This window comes from Myxocyprinus asiaticus, chromosome 39 (genome assembly GCF_019703515.2).
Source record: "Myxocyprinus asiaticus isolate MX2 ecotype Aquarium Trade chromosome 39, UBuf_Myxa_2, whole genome shotgun sequence".
In the NCBI taxonomy this organism is placed as follows: domain Eukaryota; kingdom Metazoa; phylum Chordata; class Actinopteri; order Cypriniformes; family Catostomidae; genus Myxocyprinus; species Myxocyprinus asiaticus.
In genome coordinates this window covers 22,792,525-22,812,485 of record NC_059382.1, presented here as the reverse complement: position 1 = coordinate 22,812,485, position 19,961 = coordinate 22,792,525, and the positions used below count along the sequence as shown (strand labels likewise).

Below are 19,961 nucleotides of genomic sequence, written 5' to 3'. Positions count from 1 at the left end.
ACAGCCTATTGCAATAGTACTTGCTAGGAGAAGAAATTAGATAGTAAGGGATTTCAGGTTCGGGTTGGGTTCGGGCTTAAAATCTGACGGTATCGTTCGGGCCGGGTAGGGTTCGGGATCGCGTTTCATTTTAAGGCCTGTGCAGACCTCTAGTTGGCCCTCCTTTGATCAAGTTGATATACAGTAGGTATCATTCAGTGAGGAGCATTGCAGTCTGGCTGGAAGTTTATGGCAGGTAATTTTGGTGAACTCCATCTTGAGCCAATGCTTCAGACAGTGGCTCATGAAGAATCCCATATCTTTGAGTTTGCATCGATTCATCCTCTGTGACGTCCATCTTAGTAGACTGAAGTGAAGTCTGGCTGGCACATGCTGCAGCTGGTCATCATCGCTCAGCGACACAGTAGGAGTCAGACATCAGGCAGGACCAGAGATGGATCTGGCAGGCTCTGGTAAATTCAGGATATAATCCCAAGGTTTAGACATGAAAAGAAATAGAATAAATTTAGCACTGATGCCATTCACTTTAAAGCAGGGTTAAAGAGAGAAGTGTTTTCGGTTCCAGCAGACCTAACTAAAGCAGCATTACTATGAAATGAGGGATAATTTAGGTGTATGCCTGGCTGAATAGATTAGTCTTTAGTCTAGACTTAAACTGAGAGAGTGTGTCTGAGTTCCGAACACTGCTAGGAAGACTATTTCATAGATTAGGAGCCAAATATGAAAATGATCTCCCTTCTTTTGTGGATTTTGATATTCTCTGTATTGTTAACAGACTGGAATTTTGCGCTCGTAGTGTGCATGATGGATTATAGCATGATAGAAGGTCACTTAAGTACTTTGGAGCTAGACCATTCAAAGCTTTGTAAGTAATTAACAGAATTTTAAAATTAATACAAAACTTATATAATAATATAACCAATATAACACCAATAAAATGGGGCTGACTTGATCATATTTTTTGGTTCTAGTTAGCACTCTAGCTGCTGCATATTGAACCAACTGAAGTTTATTTATTAAACCTGCAGGATATCCACCTAGCAATGCATTACATTAATCTAGTCTTGAGCACATGAACGCATGAATTAGTTTTTTGGCATCAGAAACAGATAGCATGTGTCGTAACTTAGCAATATTTCTGAGGTGGAAGAATGCAGTTCTACAAATATTGGAAATTAGTTTTTCAAGGGTTAGATTGCCAAAATCAAACAATTCAAAACCTCAATAAATTCAGCCTTGATTTGTAAACATTTGTAGGTGAGGTAAAAGGGTTTATGTTTAAGAAGTTGTCCATTTGTTGATTTTGTACATAACAGTGTCTATCCAAAATTGTGTGTGCTAGAGCCATACTTTATGTATGAACACCAATAAATAGTAATTATGTCATGTTGGATGCTCATATGGATGATGCAGGCTATTTCCCTAAAACCTATCATACGAACCTTTGTTTTATGTCCTGGAATGATGTTCCGACATCACATATATGGCACAGAATGCATCCTATGTACTTTCTAGTAAGCATGACTGCTCAGTGTGCACTTAGACCTGTCTCTCAAAATAAATGAATGTGAAATTTGTCTGGAGGTTACGGTATGATTCTTCATGACCCTCCTCCCTCTCCTGGTGACACTGTGTTATCATGAGCAGACTGGAATGGAGAGAGCTGGCTTGTTATGGCTGACATTTCACTCTTGCGGCCGTTCCCAGGTGAGGCGACTGTCGAGGAGTTATACGACAGGATGTTCACTGTCACCAGCCGGCTCAAACTCACTGTCTCTAAGGAGGACGATGGAGTGGCCGTCATCTGCATCATTGACCACCCAGCCGTGAAGGACTTCCAGGCCCAGAAATACCTGGAAGTGCAGTGTGAGTCATCTCTCAAGATCAGGAGAAAACGTTCAGCTGGAAAATAGTCTCACTTTAAGGGATAGTTCAACCAAAAATGGTTATTTACTCATTATTTATATTTACATTATTTATACAATATGTACTAAGTGTTATGTCGTTCCAGACTAAAGATGGGCCACAACCCATTTTATAAATGTTGTTTATAATAAATACATTTTTAAAACAACAACATACATATACTGTATATATATATATATATATATATATAATGAATAAATACATATATAATAAAATAAATAAATATTATATTATATATAAATTTATGTAAATAATATAATATAATAATATTTCGATTTTTTTTTAGCTGTGGTGCTTTATTTAGCATGCTGTATTGAAGCTGTTAGACAGTTGGCAAGGTATTAATCTCTTGGAAAAATCGCATCTTTAAATTCATCCCCTTTAAAGCCCTAGTGCTACAGTTCGACACATACAGACTGGCGTCTTTGGTTATTGCGTCATCATGAGCATTGCATTTTTTAGATGGCATGTCAAATAAAAAATAGTCCAACTTTTAAAAATGATTGTCATGAGACCCTTCGTTCTATACCATACCATATTTTTTTATGCAAGAATGCATCTTATATACTGTAAATGCCCCTAGGAAATGCATCCAATTGAAGTCATGAACCTGAAACAAGCTTAATTATACAAGGCTTCCTTAAAGGTTCACCTTAAAGTTTTTGCTTTTTAAAAAAGTTTTACACTTAAAGACATGAAAAGCATTTTTTTATTTATTTTTTTTTAATATGATGAAAACTAGGCACACTCTGATAATATGAAGACTCCAGTCATGTCAGTAACTCAATAAAAGTGGTTTCATTTTACATGGAGTGGGTCACCCCCTTATAAGCGCTGCACATGACAACTTGTGTCATGCATTTGACCAAGTTACTACCGCTAGTAATGACAATAATAATAACATGTTTAATTTATATAGCGATTTCAGCCAATGCTCAAACATAAAAGTACATGTAAACAAAACAAACAAAACAAACAATATAACAACAAACACAATATGCTAACTACAAACAACAACTGAGCCCGAGTCAACAGTATAGTCCAGAGTGATGGTATGGTTTGGATAAACATGAGTGTGATCCACCAGACAGTCCAAACAGAATGAGTGCTAGTGGAAAGATAAAATGTCTAAACAAGAGGTCCCTGCAAGAGTCGTGAAACAAACGGCTACGACCTGCAGCTCTCATGGCACCGATAACGGTGCGACATCAAACGGCAAGTGTGAGCACACTGAGCGCAGCAACATACAAAACTTGTTTGGATTGAATCCAAGAATGTCCATAATTGGGATGTGTGTAGTATAAGAAAAAAAATAAAACGGACTAAAAGTAACAAAACAGAAGACAAACAAACATTTTTGGTGCAAAGAGGCACAACTTAGTAAACAAACTTCCAGTTTCCAGGACAATAAGTGTCAGTATAGAGTCCAAAACCACAAGTAATGGGACAAATGGGATGAGTTAGAGCCAGCTAAAAACTTACTTTAAGACCAGTTAATTAAAGACCAGTGCACCTTTAAGACCAGTTAATTGTATAGCTGTTCAGGAAACCCTCCGACAAGTTGATGTTGAAAATATATAGTTTTGCACATAGCTATTCCAAAACCATATGACTGTCTTTTTTGTGTGGAACACAAAAAGAATTATCAAGCAATGTCTAAGCTGCTCTTTTCCATGCAATCAAAGTGAGTAGTGATCACAGTTGTCGCTGGTCTCCATCCACTTTCATTGTTTGAAAAAAAGCATCTTGGACATTCTGTTAAACTTCTCCTTTTGTGTGAAAAAAGTCATATGGGTTTGGAATGACATGAGAGTGAGTAAATTATAACAGAATGTTAATTTTTGTGTGAACTATCCCTTTAAACTTCTCACCTGCATGCGGGGCCAATTTGACTGACATTGTAATGAATTACAGAACTTTTTGTTACACAATAAGAGGGTTTATGAAAATATTATCGCGGGCAAGGTCTAGGCATTTGTTTTAATTAAAACAGACCCTGTCATGTTATGCCTCAGCATGAAATGCTGTCCGCTAAATAATGCATTGATTAAGAACGTTTGGCGTACGCTCCTTTGTGGCATGGGAAGTCCTGGAAAGGTTAACCTACCCTTTTGTAATCTTGGCAGAATATTAATTTATTCAGATAGCTGACTACTCAGGGTGACCTTTGAAAAGAAAAGACAGGAGGGATCAGCTCAACTATAACAGCTTGACATTTTGACTAACATAGATAAAAGAGAAGATTATTTATTTATTTATTTATTTATTACAGTATTGTTAATTTGACTGTTTAAATTCATGGCAGTGTCCTCCTCCCTTGCATGCTTTACCAGGCTATAACAATCACGTCGTGTTCGCGCTCTTTGGCTCACTGGGGTGACTTAATACTGTATGGTGTTTAATACTGTTGTATTAAACAGGAATGCATAATACCCATGAATATATAAATGTGAGTGCACAAATGATGTCCAAACATGTTGGGGGTGTTTTTTTAATCAGACAGAGTGGCAGGTATGTGCTCATGGAATGATAATTAGATAGATACAATAGGTTTAAGGGTACAGAGCTGAATCAATGCACTGCAGAGCAACTGGAAATGAGTGTGTGTTTGTCTCTTTGTTGTGTCAATTTCACAGATAAACCAGAAGTGAAGATTGTCGTGGAGTTTCCAGAGGGCTTAACTAGAGAGGGGGAAAATCTTGAGCTAACATGCAAAACAAAAGGCAAACCGCAGTGAGTCCTACTGTATGTTTTGTCCAGTGGTGGAGAAAACATATGTAAACATTTGTTTAATGTTGGTTTGTTTTATCTTGTAGATCAGGGGTTCTCAACAGGGGTGGTACCACCCACCAGGCGGCATTCAAAGGATGCCAGGGGGGTGCTGAGAACAAATTAGTGTGTGTGTGTGTGTGTGTGTGTGTGTGTGTGTGTGTGGGGTGGGGTGGGGGGGGGGGGGTATGGGCTTAGGTTACAAATGGGGGGCGTTTATCAGTCATAATAATCAAATCTATCGTCAAGTTCCTCTTTGCATTAAAACATTTATCTAGACTTGGAGTATATCAGTTGGTTCTCAATTATATGGGTTGGTACATATTTGTACCACGGTTCATCTGATTTTGAAGTCTAGCAACACATCTGAAGTATCTGGTTTAGCAGGGTCAAATACACAGGCGGAGGTACAACCTCGGCTAATGCACATCTATGGCTCTGTTGATGGATATGGCTCAATGGACAAAGCAGCGTGAGCACAAAGCTCATAAAGCTTGAGCTCTTAAACTCACAGCTTTGCGAGAATCAGTGAGAAGCAAGGCACGAGAAACCATTTGAATTTGGCACAGATTTCTACATCTCCACCCTTGAATTTACTATAGTAGCACTAACTGTACTTTAGGCAGAAATAGATTGATAATAATTATTATCACATCAATACTTCAGCTCTATTAAATTTGTCATAGGCTACATTAGGGGAGTGAGGGAATATAATAAATTTTTGTTACAACTTATAAATATTTATATTTTGTATTTATTGTTTTTACATGTGTTTAGAGTAGGTCTACTGTTTATAATTACAAAAATGCCATAGTTTTTTTTATAGAAATCATGTTACATCTAACCATGGTAGTGAAGAAGATCCATGCTTCCATGTGTTTACTATGGTCTTGTTACAAATACCACTGTTAAAACTATAAAAATAAATAATTAATGAATAAATTAAGATTTTCAAAAAGGTAAATGTAAAATATATGAACAATATCACTTTTATTATTAGTTTCTGTCTTCGCATTTTCATTTTATAGGCCCCAGATATAGCCCTCCATCTGCTTGAATTCAAGAAACGCAAGGTTTGGTCTCACATTCATGATGCTTAAGCCTGCTGAATTTATTAACAAAACTTTAAAATTATGCAATGCATCAAAGTTGCATTGAACAAATCAAGCAAATAACATATCTATTGAGTTTTGTGATTTATGGCAGGCAGGCAGGCAGCAGACAGACATACAGACAGACAGACAGACAGACAGACAGATAGATAGATAGATAGACTGATTACCGCCTATGTGAACTAAATCAACACTTTGTCGCTTAGCTTTGATTGTGACGTGCATTTTTTGGCAATTTTACAGCACTGGTAAAGTTTTCATGGATAAACGGCATGATCCTTTTTGCCTCTGTCTGAGCATTTTCACACTGAATACTAAATGATTATTCTGATGTTTTACAGGCCTCATCAAATTAACTGGCTCAAAGTGGATGATGATTTCCCCTCCCACACCGTGATTACTGGCTCTGATCTCTTAATCGAAAACCTCAACAAGTCCTACAACGGAACGTACCGCTGCGTAGCGTCTAACTTAGTGGGAGAAGCCTATGATGATTACATCCTTTATGTCTATGGTATGTGCTCTAACGTAATCTACGTATTTAAACAACAATTTATAAGAGCTGTTTTCCAGACAGTTAAGCCTTGTCTTGGACAAAATTACACTGTATTGGTGAGTTGTAGTGTAGGTTTTGGCTTAATCTGTGTCTGTGCCCGTGATGACTACATGTGATCCATGTAATAGTCGTGTTTGGACTTCAGGGTTTGGAGTTCCTCATTTATATCCTGTTTCAAAATCTAAGAATTACTAGATAATGGTTGTTTGATGTTTTGTTTGCAAAGCGGATGTATGTATGTATGTACGTATGTATGTAATGTACGTGTGTGTGTGTGAGTGTCCCCAGCGGTCCCCACGAGGGAAATGGCTTATTAAACATTCTAAACTATTTTTTTTTTTTTAAATGTAAAAATGCAAAACGTTTTCTGTGAGGGTTAGGTTTAGGGGTAGGGTTAGGGTTAGGGGATATAAATTATCATTAGGTCTGTATAAAATCCAAACAAATGCATGGATGTCTATGGAGAGTCCCCACAATGATATAAAAACATAGTATGTATGTGTGTGTGTGTGTGTGTGTGTGTGTGTGTGTGTGTGTGTGTGTGGGCAGGTTTAAGTGGTTTACGAGGACTTTTGTTTTAGGTTACAAACTGGTAATTACAAGAGTATTATGCTATAAATGTGGTTTATGAGGACATTTCTAGTGTCCCCGTAATTTAAATCGCTTAAAAAAACATACTAAATGATGTTTTATTGAAAATGTAAAAATGCAGAAAGTTTTTTGTGAGGGTTAGGTTTAGGGGTAGGGTTAGGGTTAGGGGATAGAATCTATAGTTTGTACAGTATAAAACTCATTATGTCTATGGAGAGTCCTCATAATGATAGCTGCACCAACATGTGTGTGTTTGTGTGTGTGTGTGTGTGTGTGTGTGTGTGTGTGTGTGTGTGTGTGTGTGTGTGTGTGTGTGTGTGTGTGTTGGTGGGTGGGTGTTTGGTTGGTTGGTGAGTTTGGGGGTCACTACTGTCAGAAATGGCTTAGGGATTTTGAAAAACCCTAAGCCAAGTGTATATAATAATACTAGGTTGCTGTTGACAAGCCTACATAATTATGTAATTGTTTTACTGCAAATGCTTCATCTGAGAATTTCTGTATTTTCATAGTGGTATGATACAATAGGATATTACTTTCTTCATCCCCAGAGGGAAATTGAGGCGATACAACAGCAGAAACATAAATAAATACCAAGGACAAAAAAATTACAGTACAGTAAATAATAATAATAAATTTAAAATTAAACTATAGACATGCTGAAATGCTGTCTTGGTAGTCTTGTTGGTACACTGTAAAAATTTTAATGTAAAATCAACTGTAACTGACTGGCAACAAATAGCCAGTAAGCTGCTGTATTCCATTCCACAGTAAAATTATTGTAAAACTATCTACAGTAATTCCCTATCTGTCACTCACTCGATGTTGTGTCGATTTAGTGACACTAGGGGTCACTCTTGGGAGCCCGAGATACCTCTGGTCTTTGATAAAAGGCCAATGAAAATTGGCGAGTGGTATTTGCATGCCACTTCCCCGGACATACGGGTATAAAAGGAGCTGGCGTGCAACCACTCATTCAGATTTTCTCTTAGGAGCCGAACAGTCAATGTTTACTGAGCTGACTGTTCGTTCACCTCTGCTGGATATGACGGCGCATTTCAGCGGCTTCTCCCTCCTCTGCACTAATGCACTGCAGAGAACGCCCCTGGGCGCTTCGGCAGAAAAAAGAGAGTATATTTTCCTAAAAGAGTATATTTCTCTAAAAGAACGGCACACACACGGAACATCTTTTTAAAGACGTATCTTTTTAAAGATGCCTTTCCATTTGTGTGTTATTCCTGGTTGCGGTCGTTACCTCTCAACTTCAGATGGTCACGATCACTGTCTTTCGTGTCTGGGCGCGACCCACGCGGAGACAGCGTTTGTGGATGGTTCATGTACTCACTGCGAGAACATGACCATGGCAACGTTGCGGTCGCGGCTTGCTTTCGTAAGAAAGCAAGCCACCCCAGCGGCTACCCACCTCGGTCCTTCTACCTATGGGTATGAGGCCAGTGCGGCTAGTACTGGGGGCGATTTGGTGACCCCAATGGGACCACCTCCGCCGGGTATCCCCCCGCGGACCTCCCATTCCCCAGCACGCTCGTCTGCCCCGATTGGGTTTCCAGATGAGTCCGCCGGCTCGTCTCACGGCAAGTTCGACCTCTTGATCGGAGCCCGCGAAGCTGATGAACTCTCGAGCACAGCATCGGAGAGCGGGCTTGTCCAGTCGGACGCAGAAGCCTCAGCTGGGCTCCCCCCTTCGGGGATGATTGCCCAGTCACAGGTTGATGCGGAAACGACGGACATGCTTTCCTGGGCGGCTGCGAGCATCGGGCTAGAGTGGAACCCTCCGCTCTCACCCGAACCCTCGCGGCTCAATGATTGGTTCCTGGGCTCGTGGCGTCGCTCAAAGCAGCCACGCCCCGCTCCAGTGCCTTTCTTCCTGGAAGTGCACGAGGAGCTGACAAAATCGTGGGAGGCACCTTTTGCTGCCCATTTCCGATTTCTCAGTTCCCCTGTCCTCACTACCCTCGATGGTGGGGCGGCCAGGGGCTATATGGGGATTCCCCCAGTGGATAAGGCGCTCACGGTGCACCTATGCCCGCAGAGCGCCGCCACCTGGCGCGGACGCCCAAAGCTCCTGTCCAAACCTGTTGGTTCATGTCGTCCCTGACGGCCAAAGCCTACAGTGCTACTGGACAAGCCACCTCTGCCCTGCACGCCATGACTCTCCTGCAGGTCCACCAAGCCAAGGTGCTAAAAGAACTGTACGAGGGTAGTTCCGCCCCAGATCTGATGCAGGAACTGCGCTCAGCAACCGACCTCGCTCTCTGGGTGATGAAGGTCACGGTGCGGTCTCTCGGGCGGGCGATGTCCATATTAGTGGTCCAGGAGTGCCACCTTTGGCTCAACCTGGTCGAGATGGGTGAGGCTGACAAGACACGGTTCCTTTCTGTCCCTATCTCCCAGGCTGGCCTATTCGGCGACACCATCGAGGACTTTGCACAGCAGTTCTCGACGGTGAAGCAGCAGATGGAGGCTATCCAGCATATCCTGCCTCGGTGCAGCTCAAGATCCCGCACCCCGTCTGCTCGTCGCCAAGGGCGTCCCCCTGTGGTGACTGCACCGGCTCCGCTGCAGCCCGCCCTTTCGGCCCGGCCCAGGCATGGAGCCCACTGCAGGAAGCAGATGCCACCCGTCTCATGGCCGGCAGCCAAGAACCCACAAAAGGCTTCAAAGCACTCCTGAAAAGGGCGACCCAGGGTCAACGAAACCCACTGCTTTGGAGCTGGTAGGAAGACCACTCCATCCCCCGGTGGAGGGCCGGGTGGAGAATCTTTTGTTGCCTTTTCATTTGATTTCACCACATGCCCAAGTGGCTGCGGTACCCAACAGTTCAGCAAAAGAGCGGTTTCCTCGTTCCCTGGGTCACATACCCAGTGTGCACAGCCGTCATCACGACCACCGTCCACCTTTTTACCCTTGCAGGTTTGGTGTTCCAGCGGCGGTCTACCCACCCCTGCGTGCCCAGCTGTGGCACAGATCTGCCCACGATGTGACAGTCTCCACGGGTTGCAAGGACAGGCCTCTTCCTCCCCCATCCCAGGCTGTTCCAGGGGTGGTCACAAGGAGCCAGGTAAGTGCTTCGATGTCCCTAGACTCAGCACGGCCATGACATGGTGTGGCACCTCGAGCTCCACCCCGCCGCAAGGCCCCACCTGCCGGTATGTCCAACGAGGTTGTCCCTTTGGTCCCCCTCACGCGGAGCTTGGATGCGTGGCTTGCGTTTTCCAATCCATCGCGATGGCTGATCCGGACTGTCCGACTCGGCTACGCGATTCAGTTCACCAGGTGTCCGCCCAGGTTCAGCGATATCCACTTCACCTTGGTGAAGGATGAAAATGCTGCTACCTTGCACGCGGAGCTTGCCACCCTCCTATGGAAGGGTGTGATAGAACCTGTCCCTCCGGCCGAGATGAAGAAGGGGTTTTACAGCCCCTACTGCATCGTACCAAAAAAAGGCGGTGGGTTGTGGCCAATCTTGGACCTGCGATTACTGAACTGGGCTTTACACAGACTCCCGTTCAAGATGCTGACACAAAAACGTATTCTGGCGAGCGTCCGGCATCAAGATTGGTTCATGGCGGTAGACCTGAAGGACGCATACTTTCACGTCTCGATTCTACCTCGACACAGACCCTTTCTGCGGTTTGCATTTGAGGGTCGGGCGTATCAGTACAAGGTCCTCCCTTTCAGTCTGTCCTTGTCCCCTCACATCTTCACGAAGGTCGCAGAGGCAGCTCTTGCCCCGTTAAGGGAGGTGGGCATTCGCATTCTCAACTATCTCAACGATTGGCTAATCCTAGCTTACTCTCGGGACATGTTGTGTTTACACAGGGACTTGGTGCTCTCGCACCTCAGCCGATTAGGGTTTTAGGTCAACTGGGAAAAGAGCAAGCTCCTCGGTGCTGGCCTGTTTGAAGGCATTCAAACAGAAAACAGTGGTTCCACTGAAACTCTTTCAGAGTCTCCTGGGGTATATGACATCCTCAGCAGTGGCCACTCCACTCGGGTTAATGCATATGAGACTGCTTCAGCACTGGCTTCAGACTCGAGTCCCGAGATGGGTATGGTGCCACGGGACACATTGCATGGTCATCACACTGGTCTGTCACCGCCTCTTCAGCCCTTGGACCAACCTCACGTTTCTACGGGCTTTCTGCACCGGCTTATGGCGTTGGCACATCAACTGCCTCGAGTTGCTGGCAATTCTGCTCGCCCTGCGGAGGTTCCGGCCATTGATCCAGGGCAAGCACGTGTTAGTTCGGACAGACAACATGGCAACGGTAGCATATGTCAACCGCCAAGGCGGTCTGCGCTCTCGGTGTATGTCACAACTTGCCTGACATCTCCTCCTCTAGAGTCAGCAGCACCTCAAGTTGCTGTGAGCCACTCACATCCCGAGCGACCTCAACACTGCAGCGGATGTGCTGTCATGGCAGGTTACCCTCAGGGGAGAGTGGAGACTCCAGCTGATCTGGAGTCGATTCAGACAGGCACAGGTAGACCTGTTCGCCTCCCAAGAATCCTCCCGCTGCCCGCTCTGGTATGCCCTGACTGAGGCACCTCTCGGTATAGATGCGCTGGCACACAGCTGGCCCCCTGGCCTGCACAAATATGCGCTTCCCCCAGTGAGCCTACTTGCACAGACTCTGTGCAAGGTCAGGGAGGACGAGGAACAGGTCATCCTGGTAGCACCCTACTGGCCCACCCAGTCATGGTTCTTGGACCTCACGTTCCTCGAGATAGCCCCCCCCCAGCGAATTCTCCTGAAGAAGGACCTTCTTTCTCAGGGACGAGGCACCATCTGGCACCCGCGACCAGACCTCTGGTGGTAGACATGATCACTCAGGCTAGGGCCCCCTCTACGAGACACCTGTATGCCTTTAAGTGCCGTCTGTTCGCTAAGTGGTGTTCTTCCCGACAGGAAGACTCCCAGAGATGCGCAGTCGGATCGGTGCTTTCCTTCCTGCAAGAGAGGTTGGAAGGGCGGCTGTCCCCTTCCACCTTGAAGGTGTACATTGTCGCTATAGCAGCACACCACGACACAGTGGACGGTAAGTCCTTAGGGAAGCACGACCTGATCATCAGGTTCTTGAGAGGCACCAGGAGGCTGAACCCCTCCAGACCGCACCTCATTCCCTCATGGGACCTCTCTGTAGATCTTCAGGGTCTACAGAGAGCCCCCTATGAGCCTTTGCAGTCAGCTGAGCTTAAGGCACTCTCCTTGAAGACTGCCCTCCTGACTGCGCTCACCTCCATCAAGAGGGTAGGAGACCTGCAAGCATTCTTTGTCAGCGAAATGTGCCTGGAGTTCAGTCCGGGCTATTCTCACGTGATCTTGAGATCCCGATCGGGCTATGTGCCCAAGGTTCCCATGACCCCTTTTAGGGACCAGGTGGTGAACCTGCGAGCACTGCCCCAGGAGGAGGCAGACCCAGCCCTGTCATTGCTGTGTCTGGTGTGCGCTTTACACATCTATTTGGATCGCACGCAGAGCTTTAGGATCTCTGAGCAGCTCTTTGTCTGCTTTGGTGCACAGCAGAAAGGAAGCGCTGTCTCCAAGCAGAGGATCGCCCACTGGCTCATTGACGTCATAGCTACGGCATATCACGCCCAGAGCGTGCCACCCCCGGTAGGGCTACGAGCCCATTCTACCAGGGGTGTAGCGGCCTCCTGGGCCCTGGCCAGGGGTGCCTCTCTAACAGACATTTGCAGAGCAGCGGGCTGGGCAACACCCAACACCTTTGCGAGGTTCTACATCCTCCAGGTGGAACCAGTTTCGTCCCGGGTAGTGGCACACAATACAAGCAGATAAGCCCGAGATAGCCGGCTGGGTGTATCGCTTGCACATAGTGCTTTTCACCTCCTCTGAGCTGAAGATGTGCACCATTAACTCCCAGTAGTGTTCACAAACTATGTTCCCTGGTTGATTTCCTCCGAGCCCTGTGGCAGTCAAGTTTTCGGAGAGACTCCAAAACCGCCGGCCCAGTACACATGCTAACTAAAAGCCCTGTTCTGGGGTAGGTGCTTCGCATGTGGCGGTTCCCTGTAGGCAACCCCATGCGATGTATATCTTCTGCTAATTCGTTTCCCTGTTGGCAAACTGCATCTTCCTTGGGCAGAGGCCCCTCTGCCACAGTCTCCATGTTTGTAGTAACTCCTCCCCTGTTGGGTAGGACCTACCATGAGACTTCTCCACATGACATACTTCCGACATATACTATATTGCCAAAAGTATTCGCACACCCATCCAAATAATTGAATTCAGGTGTTCCAATCACTTCCATGGCCACAGGTGTATAAAATGAAGCACCTAGGCATGCAGACTGCTTCTACAAACATTTGTGAAAGAATGGGCCACTCTCAGGAGCTCAGTGAATTCCAGCGTGGTACTGTGATAGGATGCCACCTGTGCAACAAGTCCAGTCGTGAAATTTCCTCACTACTAAATATTCCACAGTCAACTGTCAGTGGTATTATAACAAAGTGGAAGCGATTGGGAATGACAGCAACTCAGCCACGAAGTGGTAGGCCACGTAAAATGACAGAGCGGTGTCAGCGGATGCTGAGGCGCATAGTGCTCAGAGGTCGCCAACTTTCTGCAGAGTCAATCGCTGCAGACCTCCAAAGTTCATGTGGCCTTCAGATTAGCTCAAGAACAGTGCGTAGAGAGCTTCATGGAATGGGTTTCCATGGCCGAGCAGCTGCATCCAAGCCATACATCACCAAGTGCAATGCAAAGCATCGGATGCAGTGGTGTAAAGAACGCGCCACTGGACTCTAGAGCAGTGGAGACGCATTCTCTGGAGTGACGAATCACGCTTCTCCATCTGGCAATCTGATGGACGAGTCTGGGTTTGGCGGTTGCCAGGAGAACGGTACTTGTCTGACTGCATTGTGCCAACTGTGAAGTTTGGTGGAGGGGGGATTATGGTGTGGGGTTGTTTTTCAGGAGCTGGGCTTGACCCCTTAGTTCCAGTGAAAGGAACTCTGAATGCTTCAGCATACCAAGAGATTTTGGACAATTCCATGCTCCCAACTTTGTGGGAACAGTTTGGGGATGGCCCCTTCCTGTTCCAACATGACTCCGCACCAGTGCACAAATTAAGGTCCATAAAGACATGGATGAGCGAGTTTGGTGTGGAAGAACTTGACTGGCCTGCACAGAGTCCTGACCTCAACCCGATAGAGCACCTTTGTGATGAATTAGAGCGAAGACTGCGAGCCAGGCCTTCTCGTCCAACATCAGTGTCTGACCTCACAAATGCGCTTCTGGAAGAATGGTCAAAAATTCCCATAAACACACTCCTAAACCTTGTGGAAAGCCTTCCCAGAAGAGTTGAAGCTGTTATAGCTGCAAAGGGTGGGCCGACGTCATATTAAACCCTATGGATTAAGAATGGGATGTCACTTAAGTTCATATGTGTCTAAAGGCAGATGAGCGAATACTTTTGGCAATATAGTGTAGGTCAGCAAGACCATGTGACGTATTTTCCACTTAAATATCCCCCCTCTCTCTGGGCGAGGTGTGGTCTCCACGGTGTCCTCCCCTTGGGAGGGACACCCCCCGACTAGACCTGGTCGGCCCAGTCGGATATTCCCCCTTTTTTTTAGGGAGTGGAAAAAAGAAGGGGAAAAGAGGCCACGACTGGGCTAGCCTGTCTCTATCTTTTGGGTAGTCGACTTGTCCCTAAAGAGCCGTTCGACACTCATAACTATGTTGGGGGAGGTTACGTGTCGGCCTGGTGTGCTGGCTATGAGGCACAAAGTTGTCTGCCTGTCACACACCGCCAGTAACACAGTTCAGCCAGTTGCGGCGTTTTGTATAGGGACCCCTAGTGTCACTACATCAACACAACGTCAAGTGAGTGACAGATAGGGAATGTCATGGTTACTTGTGTAACCTCCGTTCCCTGATGGAGGGAACAAGAAGTTGTGTCCCTTCTGCCACAACGCTGAACTACCCGCTGAAATGGCCGGACCTTGTCTCGGCTCCTCAGCATAAAACCTGAATGAGTGGTTGCACGCCAGCTCCTTTTATACCCGTATGTCTGGGGCAGTGGCATGCAAATACCACTTGCCAGTTTTCACTGGCCTTTTATCAAAGGCCAGAGGTATCTCGGGCTCCCAAGAGTGACCCCTAGTGTCACTACATGGACTCAATGTCTCATTCCCTCCATCAGGGAACGGAGGTTACACAAGTAACCATGACGTTTACCACATCCAGTATAATGAGTTACAGGACTGTAAAATTAGTTGTTTGTATGAAGTGTATTAAAATACAGTAAATTAGCTGTATAGTAAAATTAATTATGGTAAATGTTTGTATGTTGTATATTAAATTGCCGTGTTCATTCCATAGAACTTCAATATTAAGTTCACCAGATGACCAAATGACTGAAAGAACACTCTCCCAATTCTTTGCCTGTCCAGACCTAGAGAAAAAAATACAAAAATAAATTCATATCATGTAACTTCAGTCTTGTTTTTATATCAACATGACATTTAAGCTACAAGGGAGAGAATACACTCTCAACAACCAACGTTGTGCATCATTCAGAAAGGACTGAGATAGAAGTTACTTACTTATATTGAATAAAAGCAAAACATTTACACGTTATATTTGTGCATAACATAACTTTATTTTAGTTGGAAGGGGTCAAATAAAGTGGCCTTTATAACTTGATTTAACTTTATAATAAAAAAAGCGGGGGATCCATCGAGTTGCATACGTTCGACCGGTCTAAAAACAACATTTGTTCACAGACATGGTAATTTGGTTACTTATAGTACTTTAAAACTTGCAAGTGCTTACTTCAATACTAAACAGAATGGCCATTATAACTAATGCTAGTATCTTTTTGAGAACGTATACTTTATCGTTATAAAGCTACTTGTCAAAAATTACATGCAGATCATCATTGTCAAATGATGAATGTTTGAAAAAATGATTCTAAACTGCTAAAAGATGTTTTGTGAGATTTTTTATGCTCACCTGGTTCAGTCGAAAAAAAGATCACTTTGCTGCTTCTGCTTCTCTCAAGGCTGAAGTGATGAGGAGTCAAGTTCAGGCTCAATGTTCATAGGTTGCCAGGTTCATTCCCATACAGTTCTTCTTTTTATGCGATTGTATATACCCAATGCAGAGAAGTCATTTTCAGGGTTTCATCTTTGTGATAATAGATCACGGAATAATACCCAAAGATTTCCATGTAAATTGTGTATGTACAGATTTGGGATTGGGCCAGTTCTCATGCAATTTAACTGTAAATTACTGTAATTATTTTCCCACTCGTGTTTTCCTAAAGAATACAGCTCAGTTTGACAGTAACTTACTGTAAACAGTTTCTACAGTAAGGCACGGTGGAAAATACAGCCATAATACTGTAAAAACAACAAAATTGACAGCAACATACTGTAAACAGTATCTACAGTAAGTTACAGTTGGAAAAACGGTAATAATACTGTCAAAACAACAAAAATAATTTACAGTGTAGGCTTATTAACACAGGAAGTGCATTGTGTTCATTGCCTGTTTAATTCTTAACAAGGGATGACAGCTGGATTTTTCAAATCCCAGGAAATAACTGCTATGACAGCGCCACTTGAAGCCCAGGATTTAACAAAGCTTTGTTTTACAATTGAAGAATTGAAGTGTTGTTATTGTTTAAAGCAGGTTGTGTTCAGGACCACTAACAACCTACCAGCTGCAGCTATTATCGACTGTCTTGTTGAGCTGAAGACATTAGCCTAAAGAGATGGAGGAGGGTGGCTTGTCATTGAGGCATTTGTTGCCATAGTTATTAGCCTCTGCTGATGCTCATATAAGAGGCAGGTGTTTGGGAATGATGTCATCAGCGTCCCATCTGCAGATGGGGTTGTGTGTGTGTCGTGCCTGGAAGCAGTTCCACTTGCAGCTTAGCTCAATGTCTGTCACCTCTACCTGAGCGAGCACCATCTGCTAATGACTCTACATCTACCTCTTCCTATTTCACTGGCTCAAGGAGTTTGTTTCTATTAACACCAAGCAGCTGTCTCAGAAATGATTAGATTTATCATCAAGTGGCAGCTGTTAATTCTTAAAGTAAACATTAAATCAAAATTGACTCTATTTACTTTCTTAAAAGAATTGTTCACCTGAAATTCATCATCATTTACTCACACCCATGTCGTTCCAAACCATTCAATTTTCTTTCTTTCCTCAAACACAAAAGGAGGTGTTTCCATACAAAGAAATTGAATGATGACCAGAGGCTGTCAAACTCCAAAAATGGCAACAACAAAAAAAAAAGTCACATTATTGTGTAATAGGACACATGACAACTAATGACTTTTGGCATAATTGATATTTAACCTTGTGTGACACATCTTGACTCGGCATATTTGAAAATACATAAATGTGAATGAGATTTAAGAACTGTAGTGGAGAAAAAGATGATCAGTGAATAATGACTTCAATTTTGGTCATTTCCTCACACAAAACTATCATATGGCTTTGAAAGACTACTTTTAGGTTGCTTTTATGCCACTTTGTAATTTTTTGGTCACCATTCACTTTCAATGTTAATGTTCTGCTAAATATCTCCTTTTGGACAACTTTAGGCTGATGTCACAACCTTTTTGAAACAACTTTAGGCTGAAGTCACCAAGACCTCGCCTCCAACCTCCTGGCTTCATCCAATCAACTCCTGACAGATAAAAGTCCTGGTCTGTCATTTTTTCTCAGTGAATATCCTGTTTAACGCAGAAATACTGTGTCACATTATGGAGGTATAATGGGTTGCAAAAGCCATTCCATTTCATGTTTAAACTGAATCTCAGAATGAGAAATGGAATATCATCTACTTTGCATAGTGTACACATGAGGAATTTGCAAGATTAAATTATTTTTAAACTTTACATTTTTTTATTAAAATAGAAATGATTTGCATTTTTAGTGTGGCCATGAATTTATTATTTTTTTTTTTTTCTATTTAGAAAGGCCCAAAATGCTCACACTTTACAGTAAATAAAATGGTTGTCTTGTGGTGCGTTTCCAAATCCATTTACCCTGGCAATTGTAAAGCGTGCCCTACCTCAGAGGACTCTAACAAGTGGAAAGACTTCTTGTAGCTTGATAATCCTGGGCACACTACACACTCTTACAGCCTGTCAGGGTTACTTTTAATGCTGCTCCTGGGGGGATGGCAGCTTTGCTTTTGATGCAGAGCATTTCCTTTTACTGCCAGAGTAAAAGCAGTGACTTAGTTGCTAAGAAAATGCTTATCGCTCCACAGTTTTCTTGCACTCTGTTTTTCACCTCTTTTTTTAATGAAGTGCTGAATAGAATGATGTAGAATGGAGCAGATGCTCATTAGCTTGTTTGTTCACTTATTACACACATGCAGTACACTATATTTAATTATATATAAAATAAAACTAAAATACTATATATAGTTTATACTAGTATATACTTAAACTCTCCAAAAATTGGCCTTCATTTACTTCCATTGTAAGTGCCTCACTGTAACCTCGATTTCTGCTTCTTCTTTTTTTTTTTTTTTTTAAGAAAAGGATGCACAAGTCTAAATACATTTTTGTGGTAATCATCAATATTATGCCACAAATTATGTTGATTGATCTGAACTTGTAATAAACCCGGAATATTCCTTTAAGAAAAAATGTGAATTTGCAGAGGAATAGACACTTGTCACAACCTGATAATAATGAAGTATAAATGCTAAGAACAAAAATTCATCTTGTGATGAAGAAGCTTTTGGTAACTGTGGTACTCTACTGAACAAAAACTCTGTTAATCTGCAAGAAAAAAAAATGGTATAAACATTCATGCTATCTGATTTCAGACTTGAAATGGGGAAAGTCATAATAATAATCATATAGAACTTAATAGGGAATAATAATATTGTTAAGAAATTAACCATTTTTTTTGTAACTACTGAATATGTATTAAGACATTATTATTATTATTATTATTATTTTTACTTCTAAAATAAAATTAAAATTAAAATAGTAGACCAGTTTGGGGAACATGTTAAATAAAAGCAATAGATAGCATTTATACCACTTTGTCTAACCACACTAAAATATTAGTGACAGAAGAAACATCTTCTTAGAAATCTTAGATGTTATGCAAAATTTGAATAAACTTCAATTGATTTGTAATGATATATTTCTTTGAACTCCAGTTTAATACACCATGATTATCATCTCTTGTTTCTGTTTCCAGCTGTGCCATTTTGTATTACCTTTTTACTAATTCTAGTCCAAGTTCTGAAAAAGCAAAAGGATAGTGGGCTGTGAATATTATTTCAAAGCATTGAAGTGTACTTAAGTTCAAAAAAAGGACAAACGTTGTATCCATGCATTGCTCCAATGCCACGACTGAAAAAGTAGTTATTTCTGTTTGGGGCTCTGGGTGAAGAGTTGCAGGGTTAAAATCTGCCACTTGATCCTAGTGGTTGTGGTTGGCTCAGCTCGAAGACTTCTGTACCATGAATGTGAAGACCAAGTTCTTCCAGTATCACTTCTGTTAGCTACTACTGTTGTGCCCTTGAGCAAATGAATGACTCTTATGTGCTGTTTCTTTTGAATCAGCAGCTCGAAACATACAGTGCAACCACTGTAGTCCAATTCCCAAACTAATGATTTTCATGAGCAAGGTCTTTGGAATCTACAGTGCAAAACATACCGTGCGACCAGTGCTGTCCGATTCTCGAATGAACGACTGTTATGAGCCGGTACTTTTGAGTCAGTAGCGCAAAACACACAGTGCGACCAGTGTTGTCCGATTCTTAAGCAAATGGCTCTTATAAGCCAGTTTTTGGAATCTACAGCACAAAACATACAGCGCGACCAGTGATGTCCGATTCTCTAATTAATGGCTAAGTTTACATGCACCCTCATAATGTAATTACAATGTGATTAAGGCAATACTGCGATTAAACTGTTGATCCTGTAAACAGAATACTGCGATTGTGATATTGCGATTATGCTAACGAGTAATG

General features: G+C 43.0%; 1 protein-coding gene across 3 annotated transcripts in view; it reads left to right on the top strand.

Moving 5' to 3' along the window:
• The window catches only part of LOC127430233 (cell adhesion molecule 1-like), a 334,868-nt gene that overhangs the window by 239,132 nt on the left and 75,775 nt on the right, over positions 1-19,961 (top strand). For all 3 annotated transcript variants that reach the window (XM_051679870.1, XM_051679867.1, XM_051679869.1), the window contains 3 exons: positions 1,708-1,866; positions 4,563-4,659; positions 6,149-6,321. In XM_051679870.1, coding sequence (XP_051535830.1) covers positions 1,708-1,866; positions 4,563-4,659; positions 6,149-6,321 — 429 coding nt within the window. The remainder of the gene's footprint in view (positions 1-1,707; positions 1,867-4,562; positions 4,660-6,148; positions 6,322-19,961) is intronic.